Source organism: Hoplias malabaricus, chromosome 1 (assembly GCF_029633855.1).
Source record: "Hoplias malabaricus isolate fHopMal1 chromosome 1, fHopMal1.hap1, whole genome shotgun sequence".
Classification (NCBI taxonomy): Eukaryota; Metazoa; Chordata; class Actinopteri; order Characiformes; family Erythrinidae; genus Hoplias; species Hoplias malabaricus.
Window position 1 is genome coordinate 29,884,716 of NC_089800.1, and position 18,297 is coordinate 29,903,012.

Sequence of the window (18,297 nt, forward strand, 5' to 3'; positions counted from 1 at the left end):
ACTCTTTCAAGCTGCACTCCTGTGTACTCCCATCAAATTCCTTTCCTACTAAAGACTCAGTTGGTGAAACAGTCTAAAGACTAATGCAACATACATTTCATAAAACAGCTCATCTTTATATAAAACAAAGACCTTTACTAATCATCAGTGATTTCTACTAATTACTACTAAATACTAGTGATTCAATGAGCACATGTTTGTAAAAGAAACACACACATTTAAAATTTCCCTTAACAGGTTTTTGAGATATTCCAATCTTGGTTTTTAAAGCTCTCCATTGTACAGGAATTGCATTTAAGAGTTTTAAATGACCTTTTACTAGGCAATTCCGCCACATTCTTGCTTTTAGTTCTCACAGCTGCTTTTGACATATTGATCACAGTGTTCTTATCTCTTGATTAGAGCACTGTGTAGGCATTAAAGACAAGACAAGACAACTTTATTTATTTAGCAAATTTAAATAACAGCAAATGTCAACCAAAGTGTTCACAATAAAAAGTCAATCAAAGAAATGATAAAACATACCACTGGGTATCTAGTGGTATGTTTATTAATTTGGATAAAATAAAATAACATTAATTGAAATAAAGCAATAAAAATTATTATAAGGGTTAACACTAAGAAAAAAATACAACTAATTTAGATCAGAGTACACAAATGGCTAGTTATTTTAAATGGAAAAAAGGCAGTTAGGTATGGACAACAGCAGAAATAAGATAATTTGCGTAAGTGAACACCATCAGGGTTAACACTATAAATTACAGCCTGCTAATTACTGGGTATGTACAAAGAAAATACCTGTTAAGTAAGCCATAAGATAAAATAAGTACTGAGTAAGTTAAGGGTAAGATACTTGAAATATGTGGTTATTACTGGGTATCTTACAATTTTTTTTTTACAAATAAGACCCACGTAAGTACGGAGAAAATACCTGTTAAGTAAGCTGTAAGATAATATATGTACCATGTAAGTAAAGGGTATGATACTAGAAATATGTGGTAGAAATGTGGTAGAGTATTTTACAAACATTCTACAAATAAGGCAAGTAACTATGTTCTGAATCCATTGTACTTCTAAGCATAATTATAGATTATAAAATTTAATCAAAGGTATGACAGTTTATGCAAGTGGCTATTACTGTTTTTAGAAATAAGGAATGCAGCTTTGGTTTTGATTTCACTGTATTTCTGAATGTTATTATAGATCCTTTCAAATTATTTACAGTTCACCTACAGAGAAGGACATGTTCGGCAACTTCCATTACTGGCACTTTGTACTCATTAGGTATGATTTACCACAATAATCATCATCACATACTTCAGAGATATTTTACACTGCTTTGCCTATATGCTTTGAGGCATTATATGTACATAGCTGACTAATGAAGAATAGGTGTTTCTCTTCTGCTCACAGAGGTACGGCAGGGAATATGCATTGGTGTTTTCATTCATTCATTCATTCATTATCTGTAACCGCTTATCCAGTTCAGGGTCGCGGTGGGTCCAGAGCAAGGCTCTGGTACACACTGGAGGGGGTGCCAGTCCTTCACAGAGCAACACAGACACACTTTTGAGTCACCAATCCACCTACCAACGTGTGTTTTTGGACTGTGGGAGGAAACCAGAGCACTCGGAGGAAACCCACTAGGACACGTGGAGAACACACCAACTCCTCACAGACAGTCACCCGGAGCGAGAATTGAACCCACAACCTCCAGGCCCCTGGAGCTGTGTGACTGTGACACTACCTGCTGTGCCACCGTGCTGCCCCGCATCGGTGTTGTCTTTCACTTTAAATTACAGCCTGCATATTAAAGGGTAAGTATGTAACACAAATAAGTACAGAGTAAGTAAAGGATATGTATACACTGGTATCTTACAAAAATATTCCCTGCCATACCCATGTTAACTTCACTAACTAAAGGCATAGTAGGGCAACATACATGAATATTAAAATATCCAAGTATCAAATCCATGTCAATGTTAGGCAAGGTAAATGCTAAAATGTGAAAATTCTTGGATAAAATCCTTGTGGAATTTAGGGGGTCTGTAAAGAGCACAGAACACAGGGCGTGACAGTTAAACTTTAAAAAGCTAAACATCAAAAGTCCTTTTACAGCAGTCTGTAAATGGCATTTAAAACAGTTTCTGATAATAGTGTTTTGAAGTTTCTAAAGTGGGTGTTCATCACCAACTGTAAGCCATGTCGCTGACACAAAGAGAAAAACCACGGCATGAGATGGGAAAATATCATTCAGTAAAAATGATTTATTCACTAAACTAGCATGAACTAATGCTAGTTTAACTGGTCCAGTATTGGACACTGAGTGTGTAGCTGGATGAGAGTTTGTTTAAAGATGGTGAGAGTGTGATGTATATGTGCAATGCAATCGTAATGTCCATATTGATGGAATGCATGCTTTTACATCAGTGTGTTCAGATATGCACAATTTGTGGTGGGACTCCCAGTGAACATAACATGGACATCTTGCAATTCCTAGAGCAACACATTGGGCATATGTCCATAGAAACAAACAGCCCTTGGAGTCAAAGGACTGCAACTCTGAAGTTGAATATTTAATAATTTCTAAGTTGTGAAAGTTAGAGCAAGCATTCAGAACCTTGACCACCATGCAAGTCTAGTTATCGCAGCAAGGAAAGCAAGACATTTTAAATGAATAACAGCTTACCAAGTAGATCATGCAGTCGCGAAATATTTTAGTGATTTAGCTACACTATGAGCTGCTCAATAATTTTGCAGTACTATGCCAGCCAACTTGTTAACGAAAACACAAACCATTTACAAGAACTGTAAGATACGTTTAACAGAACTTTACTGGCAGCTAGAATCTAGCAGAAATAGTTCCAACTCACCCGGGAGAGAAGCAGCTACAGGTCTACAGCAGAGAGAAAGACCTTGCAGCAAAGCCAAAGGTAAGTGCACACACAGCAGCTCACTGAGAATCAATCACCAGGTGGTCCAGATTTAAACACAGATCTGGGTAAAATAACATTAAAAATGTCAGCGATAGTAATAAGATGACCTTGTTTCTACACTTACTGTCCACTTGACCAGCTTCACTGCCCAGACAGGAACACCGTGTAGTTGTGCAAATACAAATGGTCCATCTATCACTCTGCAGAGTGCTTAATCCACTGATCCACTTGTACCAGCACAACACACACAAACACACCACCAACATGTTAGTGTCACAGTGACCACCCAAATCATACCTGACTGCTTATGTAAATATTTCCTGTTAATTAAATGCAGATGATCTCTCTGACAGACTGCAGCATTAGAAAAGTGCCTCAGTTTTTTTCTCACAGATCCACCATATTTGATCAGAGCATTTTCTATCATTCCACTTCTTAACTTTTCGTTTTATCACTGCACAGTCTTCTTCGCCAACATTGTTAGGCTCCCCATCATCCCAGTACCTGAAAGCCAAAAGAATCACATACAGATACATATTAGCACTTTAAATTTGAGTGCTGACATTTTCATGGTACTTAGAAATGTAGAACATTTGGAGGCCTACTTTTAAAACCTGATTAGCTAGCTTTTAATAGGGGAGGAAATGGGCTAGAAAACAGCAGAACGTCGTTCTGGGAGCATGATTACTATGGGGCAGGGTCATGAAGGGTATTTTTGGGCTAAATAAAGGCCGTGAATGGCCAACCAAATTTTGCCCATAAAGCACATACACATTTGTTCTGATATTTTGGGGTGTATACAAGTGTCATACTTTTGCCCTGTTTCATGTGTTCCTGTTTGTTTTTGTTTCCGTTTCTGCCATGTGATTTTTCTTGTGTTCCTGTCTCTTCCCTTGTTTCCACTTGTGCCTCTTTTGTTACCATGCCATCTCGTTATCTCTTCCAGGTGTGCTCCTTGTGTGTATATAGTCTCATGTTTTTAGTGCTCCCTTGTGTGTAGATATGTATTTCAGTGTCTTAGTGGTTAATATGTCTGTCTACTCCAGTTTGCGGTTGTTTTCTGTGTGTTTGATTCAGTATATTCTAGTTTGTGTTTTTCCCTATTGTCCTGCTTTTGTTGTGTTGTGTTTGGTTTTGTTTCTGTTAATAAAGATTCCTTTCATGTATGTCCTCCTCCTCATCCTCCCTTCAACTGTGACAATCAGTCTGTTACAGAACAGATTTTAAGGTACTGTTGCTGCTCTATGAATCTATTCATGCTATAGAGATTTATAGAGCAGGTTTATTGAGCAGTATATTTATCACATCTACAGAGAGCTACAGAGATTTGAGCAGAGCAGAATTCTTTAGGAATTAGTCAATTAGTCCTGCCACAGAATAAACATGGAGAAGCAGTATTTAGGTAGTTTGGAACAAGCTGATTTATTGTCTTTTCTATAATTTCATTGTTTAAAATGGCTTATATATTTTAATTATTTATTTATTTAAATATTTAATTATGTTCAATTTATTGTAATTTTCCTTTTGTTTCTGAAAATCACTTTGAATTGTTTATGAAATATAGATAAATATAGATAAACTTGTCTATTTGTTTGTTTGTTTGTTTATGCAGGTAACAGGGTATTAGAAAACCTAAAACTGTGTTTACTGCAGTGTTGATGGAGGTCCTGGAGGGCCAACTCTCAAAAAACAGTTATGGTACACGTACATAATTGTTCTTAAAGCTATAAACAGTTTTTTCCTTAAATGTACATTACATTCTTTTCTCTAGAAGGAGAGGTGAATATTTTTAATCTTTCATTGTAGAACTTGTAAAATAAAATATAGTATTCAGTCCTGGAGAATCAATAGGGTATATGAAATCAACACAACTTTAAAGCCTACAATTAATATACAATATAGTTCAATTATCTTCCCTAACTAAAGGTACTGAATATGTACACTTGAGGGTACCACCCCAGTGAGAGTTTCTCTAAGAGTGTATTATATTATTTACAGAGATCATTAAATCTAAACTCAAATTGTGTTGTTTTCACCACAGGTCAATTTGAAGTCTCTTACCCACTTGTCAGTCTTGTGCCATCCACCCATTTCCAGTAGCCTTCTCTGTCACTGTCAGTCAGACCAATCCAGGCTACAGCACCATCATCATGGCCTAGACTTTCAACAATGAAATCCTGTGATAGTGGGAACAAAATATAGGGCAAATCTAACAATTTTACACAATCTCAAAAACATAATGCTACACCAAACCAACCACAGAAATATCAGTCTGCTTCCCAATTGTGTACTAAACAATAAAACTGTTAAATATACACAGGTTTAACAGGTTAGTAAACAATATAAAGGCACTGCTCTATTATATTCTTACTAGATGTGAAGAGTTGCTATTTTACCTACATTCGCCATTGCAGGCTATGACTCTGGCAGTTTCAAGACAAATTTTCTTGAAATAAATAATAGTTGTTACTTTTTATCATCCTGCTTTGAGACAGGGAATCTAATATTATACATAAGTTATAACTTATAAAAAGCCTTCCAGATCTAACTCCTAACTTTCATTTTGAAATGCAATTGTGTCCATCAACCCCACACTCAAACCAGTTTAATGTATGCATTGTGGATATTTGAGTACACTCAGCTTTACAACTTAACTACACAAAGAATGTACCCCAAAAATAGTGTTAAGCTGTGTTGGTTAAGCAGCATTTATTCAAAATCAAACTAAAGTAACTATCAGTATTATACATACACATATATTAAAAAAACACAGATCACTACATCCTCCTTACTCAAATAAATATAAATAAGTATATCTGCCAAAGCTAATGCCAACTATTAATTTGGCTAGTTGAAACCATAGCCTGAGCTGGCAGAACTAACTAGCCACTGAAACAGTCTTTTAATTTTTTTATTAAATGTTTCTAATAGCTAAAAAGTGAAAAACAGTTACTACTCTGGGGTTCCCAAAACAGTTATTCTCATCTCACCTGTTCTTCCTTGTTATTTATGATCACCAGATCTGCCCCTCTGTTTCTGCAGTAATACCTGCTCTGACTCCAACTTTTAGTGGAACGTGAGACATAGTAATAACTAGATTTGTAGTAGAGCCATCCCTGCTGAGAGTGTGAACCTGCTCACACAGAAGAAGATACCATCAGTGGTTCGGTGAGTTTCTACTAAATATATAAGACAAGAGAAAGAACAGTATAGTGGGCACAATATCTTTATATATATATATATATATATATATATATATATATATATATATATATATATATATATATTCTTGATAGCAAGTGTGTGAGAGTTTGATTGTCTGAATAAAATAGGATTAGAACAAGGAAACCTTTGCGACACATGTAAATGCATTAGTCATTGTTGTGGAAAAAAGGTTCAGTTTTAAATTATGAAGAGTTGAAGAGTTTAGTTTAAGTTTGTGGATCAAAAGACAGAATGTCCATTCTCTGTAGAAGAGAGCCTGGGTCGTGACATATTCTGAAATGGCTCAGAAATACCTTTATTATAGGTTCAAAAACACTCAGAAATGAATAGGAGTGAATGGAGAGCTATTCACATCCTGCGGCATGCTTTGGAAGGAAAATCCTAGGGGCCTAATTCCAACTTAGGGCACAAATCCCTATGTGCGCCGACATAATCTCCCTTCTGACTGTTCCACATAAATGTACATTTCTGTGGAGAGGATAGTGCCAAACTGAAAAGTAATCACTGTAGCAACATTACCTCAATGTACTTAAAATATGCTTTTTATTTTGGCACATTTTCTGTCCGTGTTTAAACGTGTATTGCATTTCAATGAGATGTTTATTTCTAAGAACCTCACAATGTAAACAAAATACAGTTGAGCACTGATTACATTTAGAGGTGGATTGTATTCAATTCAGACATTAATTCAGCATTTATTTTTTTAAAAATGCAAATCCTCATCTATTGTTTGTCAGTAAAGATAAAAAAGCGATGTGAAAACAATCTAATAGTGGTTTTTCAGTTTTTCATGTATTCTTCATAACAGTAAAACAATGACAGCCAGTGTTTCATTCATACATTCATTCATGCATTATTTCAACAAGTGTTTCAAATTTAAATATAGTAATGCGGAGAATGAGACTGTCTTTTAGATCTCTTAGACCAATATGATACTATCACTTTAGATTTCATTGTAATTAATGGACCATTTAAAATCGAACGGCAGTTGTAGAATAATACATATATGCAAAATACATGGACAGATGCTGGCACAACTGCAGCCTGAAACCAGTGTTGAAATCAGTTTCTCTGCACCCCAAAATTTAGTATTTGTTTATTATTTTAGGAAGAATTATTGTGCCACATGAATAGCCTTTTGCTCCATCCACTACTTCTGGAGTCATAGCCACTACAGATGTAGAAACACTCCTGAAACTTTGATCACATTTAGTAAAGCTTCAGACTCATGGTTTTACTGAATAAAGTGAATAAAATGTTTCATTGGCGCAGCAGGTAGTGTTGCAGTCACACAGCTCCAGGGACCTGGAGGTTGTGGGTTTGATTCCCGCTCCAGGTGACTCTCTGTAAGGAGTTGGTGTGTTCTCCCCGTGTCTGCATGGGTTTCCTCCGGGTGCTCCGGTTTCCTCCCACAGTCCAAAAACACACGTTGATATGTGGATTGGCGACTCAAAAGTGTGAGTATGTGAGTGAATATGTGAGTTTGTGTGTTGCCCTGTGAAGGACTGGCGCCCCCTCCAGGGTGTATTCCTGCCTTGTGTCCAATGATTCCAGGTAGGCTCTGGACCCACCACGACCCTGAACTGGATAAGCGGTTACAGATAATGAATAAATGAATGAATGTATAATGCTGCTACAGTTAGCAGTATTTGAGGCATTGTTTTCTTTTCTGGTTTTGTATTCAGATAAAATAAACACATGCACTGAATATTTATGTATTTACAGTTAAAATCATTAGAATTACATAAAGGCAAAACTATATAACAGCTGTTTCAAAGCATATTCTTCCCTTAAAACACTATTGGTACTTAATAATATGAATAAAGCTCATAATAGCTGTGGAAATAGTCTCTTTATTTTTCCCTAGACAAATCACTGAAGATCTCCTTTGCAGCAAATATTGTATTCCAAATTATTTACAATACGTTACTCTCACTGAGTATGAATAATGGAATATGTTATAAAATACATTTTAGGGCATGTATTATGTATTCTCTAATGGAATACATTTTGAAAGTAACCCTTCCAACTATACGAATATGTATTTAAAGGTGACATTCCCAATTTCTGCTTGCACTTGAAACTGGTCTAATGTGTTTACCAAGCTCAAGTGTCTGTAAATGGGTTAAAAAAATAATAAAAAAGCCTGTCAGAATTTGATTGCCCTACTGCTCAGATATACTCACCTAAATCAGTTAATTTCCTCTGTAGCTGGTTTTTCACATTCTGTAGAAGGTCTTTCTGGATTCTCAGAGTGTTGTAGTTGCTCTGTAATTCTTCCTTTTCTTTAGTTATTTTAACATTATGCTCTTGTAGCTGTTGTTTTTCTACCATTGTTGTTCTTCTATAGCTGCTGTAACTGGTCTGTAACCGGTCTCTCTCTACAGTCAGGTCCTTGTACCTTGTCTGTAACCGATCTCTCTCTACAGTCAAATCCTTGTTCCTTGTCTGTAACTGGGCTCTCTCTACAGTCAGGTCCTTGTACCTTGTCTGTAACCGATCTCTCTCTAAAGTCAGGTCCTTGTACCTTGTCTGTAATCGGTTTTTCTCTGCAATCAAATCTGTGCACCTTATCTGTAACTGATCTCTCTCTACAGTCAGGTCCTTGTACCTTGTCTGTAACTGATCTTTCTCCATGGACAGGTCCTTGTACCTGGACTGTAATCGGCCTCCCTCTGTAGTCAAGATTTTGTAACTGCTTTGTAATTGGTCTCTCTCTGAAGTCAGGTTTGTGTAACTGGTCTGCAACTGGTCTCTCTCAATTGTCAGATCATTGTAACTGCTGAGTAACTGGTCTCTGTCCACAGTAAGGTTTGTGTACCTGGTCTGTAACTGGTCTCTCTCCACAGTCAGGTTTGTGTAACTGGTCTGTAACTGGTCTCTCTCCACAGTCAGGTGTGTGTAACTGGTCTGTAACTGGTCTCTCTCAATAGTCAGATCATTGTAACTGACCTGTAACTGGTCTCTTTCTGTAGTCAGGTTTGTGTACCTGGACTGTAACTGGTCTCTCCCCACAGTCAGGTTTTTGTAACTGGTCTGTAACTGGTCTCTCTCCACAGTCAGGTTTGTGTAACTGGTCTGTAACTGGTCTCTCTCCACAGTCAGGTGTGTGTAACTGGTCTGTAACTGGTCTCTCTCAATAGTCAGATCATTGTAACTGACCTGTAACTGGTCTTTTTCTGTAGTCAGTTTTTTGTTACTGCTGAGTAACTGGTCTCTCTCCACAGTCAGGTCTGTGTAACTGGTCTGTAACTGGTCTTTCGCTATAGTCAGATCATTGTAACTGACCTGTAACTGGTCTCTTTCTATAGTCAGGTTTGTGTACCTGGACTGTAACTGGTCTCTCCCCACAGTCAGGTTTGTGTAACTGGTCTGTAACTGATCTCTCTCAATAGTCAGATCATTGTAACTGACCTGTAACTGGTCTTTTTCTGTAGTCAGTTTTTTGTTACTGCTGAGTAACTGGTCTCTCTCCACAGTCAGGTCTGTGTAACTGGTCTGTAACTGGTCTTTCGCTATAGTCAGATCATTGTAACTGACCTGTAACTGGTCTCTTTCAATAGTCAGGTTTGTGTACCTGGACTGTAACTGGTCTCTCCCCACAGTCAGGTTTGTGTAACTGGTCTGTAACCGGTCTTTCTCTATAGTCAGATCATTGTAGCTGACCTGTAACTGGTCCCTCTCTGTAGTCAGTCTTTTGTAACTGCTGAGTAACTGGTCTCTCTCCACAGTCAGAATTGTGTAACTGGTCTGTAACTGGTCTCTCTCCACAGTCAGATTTGTGTAACTGGTTTGTAACTGATCTCTCTCTATAGTCAGATTGCTGGAACTGGTCCCTAACTGGTATTTCTCTGTGGTCAGGTTGTTGAAGTGGATCCACAGTACTGTGATGGCAGTCAGCAGAAGAACACACAGTAGCCCCAGACACACTGCAGCCATTCTGCAGCATTTGTTCCTTGCAGCATTATGTCCAGAATCTAGAAATAAATCATTTGGAGACATTTCTTATGTAGCAGCAATAGACTAACATCAACTAAAACAATAAAATAATAAAATTACAAATAATAGCATCTCTAGCCTCTCAACTCTGGACCTAATGGTAAAAATTGCTCTTAGAAATTAAGGATGCTTTTGAATCAGTGGATTCAGTGCCTTATCCAGGGCTTTTCAAGTCTTATAGTGTCTCTCCATTAGGTAAAACACACACGCACACTCACATTAAAAATTATTACTGCAGGGTTCTATATGGTTTTACTTAAATGCACTCTAAAGTCCTATTTGGAAGGGATTACTTTTACCTGTGGATGTGGGGTTAAAGTAATTATTACCTGAGTATCTCAGTTTGAGATCTGAATAGACCAATTCAGTCATTTTTCCTGAGTGTGTGCTACGACGTGTGTTATGACAGTCTTAAAACTCTAGTAGTTCTGCTGTGTATGATCCACACCATGTGACAGCAGTGTGTGAATTGAGTAACCCCTAACATCTCTGTTATTTTCACAGCGATTTCTTATCAAGTACGAATCCACCATAAACATCACTGACATCTTGTAGAAAAATTACATTACCTCAGTTTCCTATGTAAAACTCATCCTTCCTGGATAGGGCTTAAGCCTCCTAAAGTCATGTTTAAGCTTTTGCCCCCTTAGGTTCTTTCTGAAGTGCCTAAGCTGTTCATTGTATAGAAAAATTTTAACATGGTCGTTATTTTTGTGAACATTTAATATCCTTCTGATTATTTCTAATTTACAATGCTTTTCTTCTGTAAATTCACTTGCAGTAGTAGTATTTTAGATAATATTGAAATTGTAAAATTCCATTATGTTGAGACCATAGGAAATGCTTGGAATTTTCTTCATGTCAACTTTTGAAAGATCACAACAGTTTTGCCTTCTCCTGTCAAGTTGTCCTGTTAAATGCTTGAGGGTACACATAATGTTTTGGACAGAGATGATAAAAAATTAGTTTATAGTACCTGAATTCTTCATTGATTCTTTTATTTTTCTGGTCCTGGTGGTCCACAGGTCCTCCATATCCGTATCTAAACCATATTTATCTTCTGAAATTGTTTTATTTGTAAAGATTTCCTCCCTCATCTCCATTCTCGGCTATGCAGCTATATATCTAGCAGTACTGAGTGAATAAGTTTCAACAGATGGTTTTTGTGTTTTGTGTCTACCTTTAAATGAAGTACAACTTTTAATGTGTCTTTGTAACGCCTACTTCCACATTTGCTCATTTCCTACAAAAGTTGTGATTTCTGATGTGAACTTGAGAAACTTTCAGGAAATCACAAAAACAACAAAAATATGAATGATTGTAAAGTTATTAGCCCTGTGAAGGACTGGCGTCCCCCCCAGGGTGTATTCCCGCCTTGCGCCCGATGATTCCAGGTAGGCTCTGGACCCCCCGCGACCCTAAAATTGGATAAGCGGTTACAGATAATGGATGGATGGATGGATGTAAAGTTATTAATTACTTTACACTTTTTTCTACATCATTTGAAAAACTCACATTGCTTTGTAGTATCTGAATCCATTTATACTCCACAGAGCAGGTCCCCCACATGGGAGTGAACATGTTAAAAATAGTTTTAACACTAAGCGTTTATTACTCTATAATGTGATTTTTTTTTTTTTTTGGTAACATGGGAAAGTATTTCCACTTTAGTTACTAACAACCAACAAATGCATTTATGGCCAGAGAATCATAATCCTTTTCACTCATCCTGTGGCTCTAAACAATAATAATAATACAAAAAATTATACTGGTTTATGCTCTCAGACCAATCCAGACTACAGCACTATCATCATGGTTTAGACCAGGGGGCATGAATAGGTGGCCCACGGTCTGAGTCTGGACAAAAACGCTGCCCTCTCCTGTAACTGAGAAACTATTAAGAGTTGTTTAAGTTTTACAGAGTGTTTGCTTCAAATGGTGTTACTCTTCTAGTCATTACAGTTCATGTTTATTTGAAATGAGAAAAGGACATTTTATTTAGAATATTTGTTATTTATATTTATAAATCTGAGATACATTGAAATGATTGAAAGGTTAATTTGATTTAAAATTTTGTTTTTAAGTACATAAAATGTTGCTATAATCACAAGACTACTTCAGGATGCAGGATATAGCACTGATCATAATGCAGGTTATACATTATACATAATGCAGTTTATACACCCGGACCTTGGCTTGAGAAAATTTTCTCTAACTGGACCTTAATGAATTTTAATTAATTATCCCTGGCCTAGACATTCAGCAAAACATTCCGTGATAGTGGGAATAAAATCCAACAATTTTACACAATTTGAAAAACATAATGCTACACTCAACCAACCACAGAAAAAAACAGGCTGCTTCCAAAGATTACATTACATTAAGCTTACATTATTTTATGGTTACTAAAGCATCACTTTTATGCTTTATGAATCATTCATTCATTACCTGTAACCACTTGTCCAATTCAGGGTCATTGGGCGCAAGGCGGGAATACACCCTGGAGGGGGTGCCAGTCCTTCACAGGGCAACACACACACGACACTTTTGAGTCGCCAATTCACCTACCAACGTGTGTTTTTGGACTGTGGGAGGAAACCGGAGCACCCGGAGGAAACGGGGAGAACACACCAACTCCTCACAGACAGTCACCCAGAGCGGGAATCGAACCCACAACCTCTAGGTCCCTGGAGCTGTGTGACTGCGACACTACCTGCTGCGCCACCGTGCCACCCCTTTATGAATCAGTGATAATATATATTTGATAAAGGAATAGGACATTGCTGGGGTTTAGTATAGAAATACTTATATTTCAGGATAAACATCTGATTGATAAAATGGCACTTTGTGTGATAAAGCTAAGTTCAAGTTCAAGCTAAGTCCAGAAATTCCACCTGTTTTGTATGTAATGTTATAATCAAACAGAAAACCTGTGCAGATGAACTGTTTAGAGGGGCATTACAGTCAGATGTGTCCAGAATGTTGGTGTGTGTTATAAGGACAGACAACATAATTTGTAAAATTTAGTTTTGTAAAATTTAGACCACAAAGTGAAATGCTTGTGGGTAACAGAAACACTTCACACATGAAGAAGAGATTATGATAAATTATCACAACAACTTTTAACTTATTTCTGTTCATGACTCTACTAAAACACTGTAATGTTGAGTCCAGCTTGGCTGCAGTCTTCAGTAAGTGTTGTTTAAGCCATAGCTTAAATTAAGTGAACTCTTGAATGCTTGTGACACTCCATGACACCACTTTTGCTTACATCATCATCAAATGTCATCAAAGTGCATATTTCAAGGAAGAACTTGGGGCTTATGGCTAATCCATAACATTTTTAGCATTTTAGAAATCTCAGCTAGATGTGTTTGTTAACTGCCAATAAAAAGAATACATCTGTGGAAAAGATGAGGTAAGGTCACAATGAAAGCCCAATTTACCTGTCAGTACAGAAGTGAGGACTAAATGCGATATGGTACAAGGTTAACATGGTTGAAATAAATTTTCAGAGGGAAACTGCTGACTGAGTTGCTGATCTTTTAAGTACATCTTACAGGTTCTGCTTGAACCTTTTGGTTGCCACCTAAAGAAATATATTTTACCTTGGGTCAGTAATTCAGTTCAGATGATGGTTCCCCTTTTGAGTTTTGGTTCCTCTGACTTAATGTTCCTGAGTTATCATTTCAGCTTCGGCTTTCTAATCAGGATCTAAACCTAATGTTCTGGAAAGTTACTTTAGGTCATGCCTGCGATGACACATCTCCAGAGTCCTGTGTGTGTGTGTGTGTGTGTGTGTGTGTGTGTGTGTGTGTGTGTGACTGAGAATTCCTCCATCTCCATCCTGAAAGTGCAAAAGTGAAAGTGATATATTTTTGTCATTGTTCAACAGTACAATGAAATTTGATCTCTGTATTAACTCATCTGTGACAATAAATACATACCCAGAGCAGTGACCAGCCACCCTCAGGTATTTTTGGGGATTAGGTGCCTTACTTCTGGTGGTTATGGGGATCCAAATAATAACCTTCCATTCCCAAACATGGTTTCAGAGCACAACACTAATGTAAACAGATACATTATGACAGAGGTTCCCAAACTTTTGCAACTGGCAACCAATTTAATCTAGCTCGAGGTACTGTGGAGTAACTTTTCTGTCACAAATGTACAAAAGCAAACATAAATCTGCAAGCAAAATTCCTATAATCAAGACCAGAATGTACATTCAGAAAAGAAAATATAAAAAGTATATTTTTAAAAGATACTTGGTTACCATATTACTCCACATATTGTGGACAACAAATGGCACACATTGTGGACAAAGGGAAAAATCCTTTCCACCAAGGCATATCGGAGGCCTTTCAGAACTTTCAGCAACATTTTTGGGAGCCCTTCTGAACCTAAAGCAACTTTTTCTTACGCTCTTTGGAACCTAGGCAACACTTTTGGAGGCCCTTTGGAACCTAAGCAACTTTCAAGGGTCATCTTGATACTTAGATCAATGAACCCTATGGGGTATGCCACAGTATTGTTCCCTGGACCAACACTTTGGCAGATTTCAAAACCACCCCTAGTATTATTCTATAGACAGACATCACTTACAAGCTAAAACTTTAAAGGAAATCCTTACAGTGGCTGTATAATCTAAGTATTTGTTCAGCCTACATTCAGCAGATTCTGAGCTGTTTGTAAGTTTTGTTCATTTTAACCAACACAAGGCGATGCATGTTTGTAGCAGACAAAAACATAAGGTGAGTAGTTCATTCAGTCTGGATTTTCTCTGGCAGGAGGAAAACACCAACATGACTGATCCAGACTGGATGAGTGTGTGAAACTGTCCACAGGTGTGTGTGTGTGTGAGTGACTCAAGCTCTCTTCAGTTTGAGTTAGTGCCTTGTACACAATGAATCTGACAGACTGCAACCCTGAACAAGATAAAGAGTATTTATAGAAAATGAATGAATTAAAGTTTACATTTCTGGCTTCTGACAAATTCCAACACACACACACACAAATGAAAACATGACAATGCATATTGCTGACATAAATATTTTATTTGATAAAAATCTCCTGATATATGATAGATAAAATAATTTTTTTTTTTTGAGGAAGCAACAGAGAACTCATGCATAACTCAGAGGGAAAGACAGAATATGGTGTGATGTAATGAATGCAATATATATATATTGCTGTTCATAAAATTAGAATATCATGAAAAAGATATCATGAAAAGACCCATAGAAAAAAAGGATTTTTACAAATGCTGGCCAACTAAAAAGTATTAACATGAAAAGTATGAGCATGTACAGCACTCAATACTTAGTTGGGGCTCTTTTTGCCTGAATTACTGCTGCAATGTGGCGTGGCATGGAGTTGATCAGTCTGTAGCACTGCTCAGGTGTTATGAGAGCCCAGGATGCTTTTCTGCATTGTTGGGTCTGGCGTATTGCATGTTCCTCTTCACAATACCCCATAGATTTTCTTTGCCTGTAAATAACTTTAATTTCAGAAGACACGAACAGAGTGGTGTAATACAAAACAGGATTTCACAGTTTAGCCAGATAACTTAAAGGTGACAGTCATGATTGTAATCAAAAAACACTTTTTATATACAATTCAAAAGTTGTTTCCTCAACATTTGCTGCTCTCCAATCAGTTTGCATTGGAAATTGGGGTAATGTGTTTATGAAGCCCTGGTGTATTTAAATCAGTAAAAAAGAGTCTGAGAAGAATGAAAAAGTCCTATTGGACAGTCAACTTTGTAAACTCATAAGTCATGCTTCGTGGAATAGCACAATATGTCCTCCAATATTTTGACCTATAGGGTTACTGTATGTTACACCAATATACAGGGGCTGGACAATGAGACTGAAACACCTGTTTGCAGACCAAAATAGTTTATTAGTATGTTGTAGGGCCTCCTTTTGCGGCCAATACAGCGTCAATTTGTCTTGGGAATGACATATACAAGTCCTGCATAGTGGTCAGAGGGATTTTAAGCCATTCTTCTTGCAGGATAGTGGCCAGGTCACTACGTGATGCTAGTGGAGGGAAAACGTTTCCTGACTCGCTCCTCCAAAACAACCCAAAGTGGCTCAATAATATTTAGATCTGGTGACTGTGCAGGCCATGGAAGATGTTCAACTTCACTTTCACGTTCATCAAACCAATCTTTCACCAGTCTTGCTGTGTATTGGTGCATTGTCATCCTGATACACAGCACCGCCTTCAGGACACAATTTTTGAACCATTGGATGCACATGGTCTTACTGGTGCAATGTGCAAATAATGAAGATTGGCCACAAGGCTGATCCAATTTAGCCATGAAACCTCCCACAATCAAATGACAGGTGTTTCAGTTTCATTCTCCAACCCCTATACATCAGTATTAGTCAGACATAATATTAAGATGATCTTGTTTCTATGTTCACTGTCCATTTGATCAGCTCCACTGCCCAGACAGGAGCACTAATTCTACAATTACAAACAGTCTCCCACCTATTGTTTTGCAGAATTTGTTAGCCCACTTTCATCCTATGATTCTCCAGCAGCACTGCAGTGTCTGATCCACTCATACCAGCGCAACACACACTAACACACCACCACTACTTCAGTGTTACTGCAACGCTGAGAATGATGCACCACCAAATCATACCAGATGATGCTTCTGTAAATCATATCAGACTGCTTCTGTAAATCTTTCCTTAACTGTTATTGAAATGCATATATTTGCTTTGACAAACCTAAGCATTAGAAAATAACCTCAGTTTTTTCCTCACATACCCACCGTATTTGATCAGAGCATTTTCTATCATTCCACTTTTTAATGTTTCCTTTTATCACTGCACAGTCCTCTTCACCAACATTGTTAGGCTCTCCATCATTCCAGTACCTGAAAGCCAAAAGAATCACATACGGATGCTGATTAGCACTTTAGCCTTCAGTTCTGAGATTACCATAGTACATAGCAACGTAAAACACTTCAAGGGCTACTCCTAAAACCAGATTAGCTAGCTTTCAACAGGGGAGGAAATGGGCTAGAAATCAGCAGAAGACCGTTCTGAGAGTATGGTTGGCATGGGGCAAAGTTCTGGCTCAGATATCAAACATCATGAATAACCCTCATTAAGACAGCTCACATAGTTGTTTTATTTTTAATGTGGAGATGCACTGTGCCTATTATATCCTATACACATTTAGCCTACAGGCTGTTTAGCCAATGAGAAGTCAGTCCGAAGTTGTCACATCCTGGCCCAATCTTGTATGTTTTCCCCCGCCATGTGGCTCTGTCTGTCTGTTATTGTCCATGTCTCCGCCTTTGTTCCGCCTCCTTGTCATTTACCCTTGTGTTTTTTATCTGTGTCAGGTGTGTCTTGTTTGTTCATGTAAAGTTCCGTTGTTGTCACTTCCTGTGATCGTTTGTTTTTGTGTCGTTCTCTTGCTCGTTTCATGCCCCATTCATGTAGTTTTGTATTGTTTTGCTTGCTCTGTTTCTAGTCGTGTTATTTCGTGTTTACCCTCAAGTCCGTTTGTTTTGTTATTTCGTTAATAAATTCTGTGTTGTAGCGAGTGCATCCGCCTCCGTTAGTCCGCCCTTCACGTCCCCGTGACAGTAGCAGGCTACCCTGTCTCAAGGATACATTCTCCTCACAAAGACCTCTCTGCCTGGAAAGTCATGGAGAAGTGTACTACACACTAGTGAGCAATTTGTCAAACATACACTAGGGGCAGTGAACACACATTCAGAGCCGAGAGCAACCAGGGAAAAAGTGACCTCACTATTTTCCTTCACATGCTTGACTATGTTTTTGTTTTCTCTCTCTTCCTGCTAATGTTCTGCTAGTGTAGAGAGGATGGTGACACCTGTGTACCACCCAGACCGAGTAAATGGAGGAGAGACTGTCAAGTTCAGGATTTGTTAAATGTTTATACAGTATTTTTTACTGTTAATTCGAATATGTGCTCTAATCCTGCCTTCACAGGGTGTAAGTAAAGTTCACATTCTCAACTTCAGCTAATGATATTTTAATGACTGCACTGCAGTAATAGGACAGTCAGATCTGCTATGGATAGAAAAATAAATAGTTCTCTATCGAGTTATAAGCACATACTGTACATTGTAGATTAAAATAAT

At 37.7% G+C, this 18,297-nt stretch overlaps 1 protein-coding gene across 1 annotated transcript; it reads right to left on the minus strand.

Annotated features, from left to right (window-relative positions):
* Nucleotides 1-3,388: 3,388 nt before the first annotated feature.
* LOC136708406 (paramyosin-like) lies at nucleotides 3,389-10,163 on the minus strand (the record flags this gene model as incomplete). Its single annotated transcript, XM_066682982.1, has 4 exons — nucleotides 8,348-10,163; nucleotides 5,927-6,069; nucleotides 4,998-5,113; nucleotides 3,389-3,440 (listed from the first exon to the last, which is right to left on the minus strand). Coding segments are annotated over exons 1-4 (2,127 nt in total), but the record flags the coding sequence as incomplete, so codon positions are not given.
* Between the last annotated feature and the right edge of the window lie 8,134 nt (nucleotides 10,164-18,297).